Source organism: Nematolebias whitei, chromosome 22 (assembly GCF_014905685.2).
Source record: "Nematolebias whitei isolate Nwh7 chromosome 22, NemWhi1, whole genome shotgun sequence".
NCBI classification, from domain to species: domain Eukaryota; kingdom Metazoa; phylum Chordata; class Actinopteri; order Cyprinodontiformes; family Rivulidae; genus Nematolebias; species Nematolebias whitei.
The window spans coordinates 8,164,835-8,174,165 of record NC_056519.1 but is presented as its reverse complement, the minus strand read 5'-3'; the positions used below and the strand labels follow the sequence as shown (position 1 = coordinate 8,174,165).

Genomic DNA, 9,331 nt, shown 5'->3' with positions numbered 1-9,331 from the left:
GCTTTCTTCTGCTAATTTAGGCTTGTTCTTCCATTTCAGCTACAGTACAGCAAGTTTTTAGCTAATTTCAGCTGTTTTTCTGCTAATTCTTCAGCAATAACCATTCACATTGCATTTTTGCAAGAAATGCAATTTATCTAGTTATTAATCATTCATTAAACATAAAAAAAAAAGTTGCATATTTAATTTTCTTTCTACGAGCTGGACACAAGTGGTCTTTTTTTCCTGCAGCTGGCGTCAACACATCTTTTTCTGAGCAGCATACATCAAGTATTCCCCCGCAGGCCGCACCTTTAAATCTAATCATTTCTCTCCACCGTAATGCCGATTGACAGCTGTGGAGACTCGGCTACAAATGAGGGAGAAATTGTCGTTATTAATATTCAGATTTATTGCTCTAGTTTGAGTTGAAACCCTTCGGGGGGAATGCTGTCTGATTTATTTCCCCTCCCACCAGCGTTCCCTCTCTAATTGGACTTTGCTAATGATTAACTGAGTCACTCAGCGGAAGGGTCCCGCTCGCCACAGTCTGGCGAGAAATTTCCATCATTTGTGCAAGATTATTGATAAATTTGTCTGCCTTTTATATTCTTGAGAGGAATCGTCTTCTGAAAAGAACTTATTCAAATTACTACCTGAGCACTCTTATAAACAAGATCTGATGTTAGGATACAATGTGATACGACGTAATAAAGTATATTACACTATGATCCAACATAATGCAATAATATAAGATATGAAATTGTTGTGCCAAAGTTTCAGTACAAAGGAACATGCACAAGGAAATATACAATATATGTCACAATAATATATAGTACAATAAAATACATTATACTATGCAATAAAATATAATACAGTATGACCCAATACAATATGAAACATTATCATATGACAATATATCATGATATATATACATTGATATGTACATTGAGATATGGCACGATACAATAAAATCCAATACAATATATTATAGTTCAAACAAATATAATAAAGTATGATACAATACAACATGACAAACTAAAATACACAACATAATAAAAATTATTCTATATAATGCGATATAATAAAATACATAATGGTACAATACTTAATAGTACGAAATATTCTATATGATATGAAGTGGTTTGATAAATGATGCATCATGTATTTTTTATCATATGAATATATGATATATACAGTACATTGTATCATATCCTATCATGATTTATGAAATAAAACAGTGTATCATATCATAAATCATATCAAATATTCAATTCAACCTTTAGTTATACAGTTTAGTCTCATTGAGCCTCGAGGACTCATTTACAATTGAGACCTGTTTTTAACAAAGAGTGATGACAACTGAAGGCAATCATAAAAAAAGCATATAAATTGAAAAGTAAATGGAAGAAATTCTATTTAAAAAAAATCATAATAAAGTGCCCGGCAAATAAATCAGCATGCTATTATAATTAGGCCTGTCACGATAACAAATTTTGCTGGGCGATTAATTGTCTCAGAAATTATTACAATAAATGAAAATATTGTTTGAAATTTAACAGCAATTAATTGTCAAATTTTAGAAGAAATGTTTATTTGTTTGGAGTGTAGTACTTTTTTCTGACCACCTGATGGCAGTATAAGACTGTTTGAACCAAAGGATGGATAGTTGAGTAGCGTGTGTCTTTAAGAAAAATGGGAGGGAGGGCCCTTGATGTGACATGCGCTCGATCTCTTTGGCATAGCATTTTTCACACAAAGCTTTTAATTAAATAAAAATCAGTAAACAAGTTCTCAGTTTCTTTTTGAAGAGAAAAACAACTTTTTACACGAAGGCACGGGTTTCAACCGTAAATTTTGGAGCTCATCCCGAGGTCGGCCTATTAGCTTAGCTTCTCAGCTTAGCTGCTTTTAACCATCCAAAAACGTGATTTTGGATGACTAAGAGATTTTAAAGAGAGAGAGAGGGATCAGTGAAGAGTACCGGAGTTGAGCTTTTTGTCATCCAGTGTCTTCAGTAGAGAGACGAGAAGAAACGATAAAGACAGTGAATGAAAATGAGGTCGATAATTTTCATTCATCATGCGATTCATTGATTTATTGTTTATCGCGACAGGCCTAATTATAATATATATATGTAATTTTGTATAATTTATTTTATAGTACGTTTCGCATTATATATACAGCATCACATCACACTACTAACATCTGAGAACCATGCTATCGTGTGCAGTGCGTACTACTCTTCTACCTTGATAAAAACTCATCTGATGAGGTTTTGAATAATGAGTATTTATATTCTGTAAGCCTTTGTCACATTTGATAGGAATCTCTCGTGTGTGTGTGTGTGTGCGTGTGCACATGTTTGAAGCAGCCTTGAGCGTCTTTTCTCTCAGTCTGTCTCTTTAGAAACAGACAGCTGTGTCCTTGAGAGGAGCTGCGCTTTTCGTGAACACCCCCTTTTACCTCTCGGTGCCTCTTTTTCCTCTTTCCACATTTCCTTCTGGGGCAGATCTGAGAGCAGATTGCGAGCTAGGCTTTTCATCATTTCATCCCCCCTCCTCTCTTTGGTGTGCTCAAACACAGACTCAACTGGATTTGCTATAATCTGCAGACATATGAACAGTGTTGATGCCGTTGTAAACAGCAGGGAGCTGGCTGTTAATGTAAGGATGCAATAAATAAGCATTATTATCATTCAGGGGTGTCTATGGTGTTTTATTTTATCTGCTTCTTTAGCAAGACTCCTTGTTTGAAGAAATAGTTTGAGTGTGAATAGAAAAAGCAGAATGCGAGCTGTAATCAATTTATTTTTCAAGCGAGACAAGAATAAAAGTGACATAAAAAGAGCTTTGAAAATCTGATACTAAATTGGCTTTTAAATCAAATAAAAAAATTCACGTCTTTGATTTTCCTATAACTCAATTTTACATGAGGTTTTTCTCTGTTTGCTCATATACACCTTTTCTCACCTCAAACTTGATATTAATGCAACCGTGAAAGGAAACCCAATAATCCTACACAGAAGCAGGATTCTGTGTTTGAGGGTTAGTTTACACGTAGATATTTTGAAGGACTCTTGAAACAAAATGTGCAAACACTAATTCGCTGCCTGATGGGATTCATGTGAACATGTCAGAGCCACGAGGCGTTACTGCCTCACCTCTTGTTGTGTCTGCTTTAGTGGACATTCTGCGTTTTTGTTCCCATGCAGGCCTTTTTCGTGAAGGACTACACCCTGAATCATCCGGAGGACGGCGAAAAGATCGGACGACTGAGAGAACTCATGTTTGAGCAGGTTGGGAAAATAAAGAAAACCCATTGCAGCCAAGGACAGTTGGAGCAAATATTGAAACAAGGGCTTAGACTTTTATGTCTATTGTAGGCACATATACTGGAGTATGGCCTCGCTGTGCATGAGAAATACGTTCCCCAAGACATGAGACCTCTTCACAAGAAGTTGGTGGACCAGTTTCATCTTATGAAATCCAGTTTGGGCATACAGGTAAGTCTTAGTTCCTGTTTGCTGTAGTTAAACTTTTGAAGACCATTCCAAACACGGCAAATATGTACATGAATTACAACTCTTAAGTATTGGGTAACAAGTCACCTCATAATACAGCCAAGTCCCCATAGGTAACAGGTACATACCCAATTCCTACAATATTTATTCTTGGTCCCAATGGAATGCATACCTGGTACTTCTTGCATATTTACCAGGTAGGCATCTGGTATTTGCTGGTAAATACCTGGTGTGTACCTGGTTACCAGGGTACATACCCTCTAAGTACTAGGTAACAAGTCATTTTATCATACAGTCAGGTTCCCATAGGTACTAGGTACATACCCAATTCCTACAAGGTCCTGGTACCATTGGGATACATATCTGGTACTTGTTGCATATTTACCAGGTAGGCACCTGGTACTTACTGGTAAATACCTGGTATGTATCAGGTTACCAGGCACATACTATGTAAGTACTGGGTAACAAATCAACTCATAATACAGCAAGTCCCCGTAGGTACCAGGTACATACCCAATTCCTACAGGTACATTTCTGGTACCTATTGGATACATACCTGGTACTTGTATATTTACCAGGTAGGCACCTGGTACTTACTGGTAAATACCTGGTATCTACCAGGTTACCAGGTATATACTCTCTTAGTACTAGGTAACAAGTCATTTTATCATACAACTAGGTCCCCCCAAGTACCAGGTATGCACTTGGTATCTATGGGATATATTTTAGGTTGTACTATGTATTGCTACAATTCTTTTTACAAAATGTATTCAAAATAAAATGTTCCACATGTTTCTGAAATTATTAACTAAAGTCCTTACAGAAGCAGAAACTCGAGTAGACAAAAGCAAGTTTCTGCTCTTTTAGACCCCAGAGTAAATGACCCCTACAGTCCTCGAAAGGAGAAATCCACCCCTCATTAAACAACCTCCCCTCAAGTAGTTTGTTTACATACCCCACGCTGGCACAAAAAAAAAGCATTTAATCACTTTAACTCTTTTCTCATTTCAAAACCCCAGGAGTTTCCAGCTTACGTGCGGGCGAGCCCGGTGCACTTCACCAACGGGAGCCCGCGAACCTGCAGGAACTCGGCACCCAGCATCATTAGTCCGGACGGCGGCAGAGGGGTGTCCAGACGAAGGTGATGACCTTTTTTTAGTCCCCACATACTTTGTTCCTTTTCATACATTTTTATGCATTATTTGTTTCTGGCGTTATGGGGGAGTGCAGAGGTTAGAGACGAAGCCTGTGATTGGAAGGCCGCCGGTTCAACTCCCCATACTGACAATATCAAACTTTGGTTTGGAAAGGTGAAGTACCCACACCTGCCTCCACCCTCATTTGTCCCACTCTGGGCCCTTGAGCAAGACCCTTAACCCCCACCATCTGCTCCCCTGGGCACCCTAGCTGGCAGCTCTGCTCCACACAGAGGGCTGTGGTAGCTCAGTGGTCTGTGGTTGTGACAGGAAGGACATCCAGCGCAGCCGAAAGAAGAAGAAGAAGAAGAAAAAATGTTTCTGGAGCTCTAAGAAAACGTCAGATTCTTCTGTCTTGTTCTTTTAAAGCATCACAAATCATCAAAGAGCATTTCCACTTTAAATGATCCTATTTTACCTTATTTCTGTGGGTCTTTACGTCAGAACATTTGTCCACGTCTACCTTTTCTTTTATTCTCCGAGTTGCCACCTCACTTTGAATGCCACACTCGGTGCCCTTTCCCTCTTCCTCCTTCAATCCCTTACTGGTGTGGTCCTGTGTTGGCATATAAAACATGGGGAGGGGAGAGTGGATAGATGGTACCCGCGGGGATGTTTCTGTGTGACTGCTGTCAGGCCGGCAGGCAGATTGTGTGTGGCTGTCTGTGTGTGTTTGATGTGTTCAGTGACCCTTCCACGCCGTCTACCTGCGACATTCTGCTTCCCCGGTCTGATCCCACAGGGCACAGAAACTAGGGGACGCGTACATCACTTCAATCTCCCCGTGACATTTCAGCATATTTTGGCCTGACTTTTGTGCACTGTTTTTGAAAACCAAACTTTTAAAACGTTTTTTTTTTTTTTTCCTCCTGAACCTTTAAGGGTGATTTGCATTTAATCTGACAGTCTCTTTTTCTGTTTGCCTTTTGTTTCCCTCCTGGCCTCGATGGTGCTCTCGCTCGATTTTTGGTAAGTCTCCCAAACGTAGTGGAACGTAACAAAACAAAAGTAACATTCCTTGAACGAACGCAAATCGCTTTGCATGCCAAAAATAAAGATACGTTACCACTCAAAGTGCACGTTGATAGCAACTACCACGCCAACTTTCAGCTCAGTGTCTGTAAAAATGACCAAGTTATAGCCATTTTGTGTTTGCATAGGCTAACTAGAGAAATTGCATTTCCTGCAAAAATGCAATGTAAATGCTTACTGCAGAAGAACTTGCTTAAAAACATCTGAAATTAGCTTAAAAACATTCTGAATTTTAACTGAAATGAAAGAACAAGCCTAAATTAGGAGAAAAGAGCAGAAAGAGTTTGCAGAATTAAGTTTAAATAAGTAGAAATGAACACAAAATGAGGAAGGGTGGGGGGCTAAAATTAGTTTTAAAAATATCAAAAAAGCAGCCAAACAGGCAGAAAGAAGCTTACCGTAACTATGAGAAAGAAGTGGAAAGAGCTGATATGAGAAAAAAAAAAGTGGAATTAGCTGAAAAAGCTAAAAAATTGCATAAAACAGCTAAATAGAAGCTGAAATAGAAGAAAAAGCTCAAACTAGCTGAAAAAGCTGAAAGGAGCATAACAAGCTGAAATTAGCAGAAATAAGTTAATTAGGCTGAAAGTAGCGGGAATTGCCAAGAAAAACTTTCAATTTATCTGAAAACAGCTGAAATTAGCTAAACATTTTCTAAAAAGGAAGCTGAAAAGGTAGAATAAGCTTAAATTAGCATATGAAATGAGAAAGAGCGTTGCCCAGTTAGACTGAAAGAAGCAGAAATTAGCACAAAAAGTAGAAATTATCTGGGGGAAAAAATGACATTAGCAAAAATAAATAAATGAATAAAAAAACAGCCAAAAAGTAGTTTAAAAAAAAGAATAAGCTGTCAATAAAAGAAGTTAGTGGAGAGAGCACATTTTTGCTGAATTACTCTGCAAAAAGTTTAAATGAGCACAAAAAAATGTGGCATTAACTGAAAAAGCTTAAATTAGCATAAAAACAGCTTTGTATTAGCTGAAATTGTAGAAAAAGCTGAAACTTACAGAAATAAGCTGAACGGAGCATAAAAAGCTGAAATTAGCAGCAAGAAGTTAGAAGCACAAAAATGTTGTAGTTAGCTGAAAAAAATCAAAACGACACACAAAACAGCTGAAACAAACAGCTGAAATTAGCTGAAAAAAAGTTTTAAGTTTGCACAAGCTAGCTGAAAGAAGCTGAAGCAGAACAAAATGTGAAAGGAGCAGTAAAATGTTGTAAACACATCTAAAGATTTGAAGGATGTAAAATAAGCTCAATTCATTTCCTACGAGAAGAAAAGGCAAAATATTTCAAAAAGCTAAAGCTGCACCAATACCAAAAGTCATAGCGGGATTGTCCTGAAAGAGCTGAATGTTTTGATTTACGATTTGTTGAACTAACTTGAAAACATCTGGATGAGGAAATGCTCCGAATAATACACTTAAGAAAAATGAATCACAATAGTGTGACTGCTTAGCATTGGTAAACATGTTAAATCAGAATAGTCCCAAACATTCATCAGTTAGATATGTCACCAGTGTTCTTAGAGTTTAATTAAAGTATATCCACTGGTTCATGAGATATTTTGCTAACAGACTTGAGTGTGCTTTATGAAAGCCACCTCATCAACGTCTCCCTGTCTTTCTGACACCCTTAGCCTCAGCAGCTACCCTGCAGTGAACCGTTACTCCTCGTCCTCACTTTCATCCCAAGCCTCCAATGAAGTCAGCAACATCACCGGCCAGTCGGAGAGCTCAGATGAAGTCTTCAACATGCAGGTAACCCCCCCCCCCCCCCTCTAGAACACACAAGGGTACGTGCAGCCTCGTATGCGCTGCCACCCACCCTGGTGGAGCCTCTTAAAGGAGTGAATTGAGTCCACATCCCAACATTTGCCCTCCTGCTCCCCTCACGCTCACCTTGCAGTTCTTTTTACAATCCCGCCTCACTCTGTTCCGCCCTCGTTTTTCCACTCCCCTGACCCCAGCTCGCTCTGTCATCCTGACTCTTTTGTTCGGGGGGGCCAAACAAATCGTCATGATTATATCAACTCAGGACCCAGTGCTTTGTGCAGGTTGTCTGGGGAGCCAGCCCGAGTCTAATCTAAACTAGATTTGGCCAATTCAGAGAGCTGCCGACAACTTCTGGCAAGCTGTCTGATGCACCTGGCCGGACCGGAGCAACAGCACAAGGCTGTTATCAGGGATCGAGCCAATTGCACAACTAATTTTGAATATTGAGGGGTTTATTCTCCAGAATATGTACAGCGTATTTAAAAAATCAAATTAAAATTGAGAAATATTATAAACTGCTGTGAATTACAGATTTATATTTTCATTTTGAAGTTGTCTGACATATAATAAGGTGTTTTATCAAAGTGAGCTAACTGGGAAGCACTAGAAGCTGATTTACGTGCACTTTATAAACTTTATGTTTCTGTTCTGGTCGATGACGTTGATACAGATCCTGTTTTCCTTCCCACCCACAGCCAAGTCCTTCTACCTCGAGCCTCAGCTCCAACCATTCTGCCTCGCCCAACGTCACCAGCTCGGCCCCCTCAAGTGCCAGAGGTGAGACGTGTTTTTACAAAACAATAAGCTGCAGGTTTGTAAGCCGAGTGATCCACGTGGAGGAGGCGGGCCGTCTGGGAAGACTGAACTCTCCAACTTTCGACGACACGATGTTCTCCCAAACCGCTTCCGTCTTTCGAGGTTACGAGGTTCGACGACAGAGGATGAGCTGATGATAAAAATGTGAACCGTGATTAAAAATAATAATATATGGGTTGAGGGAAGGGCAGTTGGAAGAAACATGTTGCTGGTGAAAATGCAGAACAGCACAAGAGAGAATAAGAGATTATTACGTCTGGGCCGAGCATCCCTTAATACAATCCTGTGTCCGGGCCCCTTGTACCGCAGTGTACAGCGTAAATACCTAACGCTGCCGTCTCATCTGTGTTCCAACGAGTAAATGTGTTTCTGCCTGATTCCCGTCATAAAAAGTGAGAATATATGAAGACGTTTATTGAAGCGTATGCACTCCCCTTTGGCGAGCTGCTGACAGCGGGCAGCGCCCTTATGAAAGTGCCCTCTGTCTACCCATAAAGCGTGTCGTGAATTATCGCCGCCGTGGCGTTACCTGAAAGAGAGCCAGCGATCGCTATCTTATATTCATATGATAGCCTTCCAAGTGCTATCACATCCTCCGCTCGCTCCAGATTCATAAAACGGCCGCTGTTAAAATGAAGAATCTTCGCCTGCGTGTGGCTTTTGTGCTTATCTCTCGTCTGGTGCTACGTATGCAACCCCGTCGAGCTGTAGCTCACGTCTGTGTTTGGATTGTTTTGTGTAAGAGGAGACGTAGGAGCGAGGTTAGTGGGAGTGAGAAGGTTGTTTGTGTATGTGTGTGTGAAGGAAGGGCCAGGCCATTTATCACGTTGTGGAGCTAGTGATGCTGAAAGGATGGCGGAGAGGCTTGGGGGTAAGAAAGAGAGATTGGCCTTTCCTGATTGCCAGTATTTGTGGGTAATAGCCTAACGCCGTGCTCCTGTTTGGTCTTTTATATGCTTTTGTTGTGTGTGTGTGTGTGTGTGTGTGTGTGTGTGTGTGTGTGTGTGTGT

At 40.0% G+C, this 9,331-nt stretch overlaps 1 protein-coding gene across 1 annotated transcript in view; it reads left to right on the top strand.

The window, feature by feature from the left end:
• The window catches only part of dock4b (dedicator of cytokinesis 4b), a 173,047-nt gene that overhangs the window by 144,989 nt on the left and 18,727 nt on the right, over positions 1–9,331 (top strand). Inside the window, exons 44-48 of the mRNA XM_037696152.1 lie at positions 3,194–3,277; positions 3,365–3,484; positions 4,522–4,643; positions 7,379–7,490; positions 8,201–8,282. Coding sequence (XP_037552080.1) covers positions 3,194–3,277; positions 3,365–3,484; positions 4,522–4,643; positions 7,379–7,490; positions 8,201–8,282 — 520 coding nt within the window. The remainder of the gene's footprint in view (positions 1–3,193; positions 3,278–3,364; positions 3,485–4,521; positions 4,644–7,378; positions 7,491–8,200; positions 8,283–9,331) is intronic.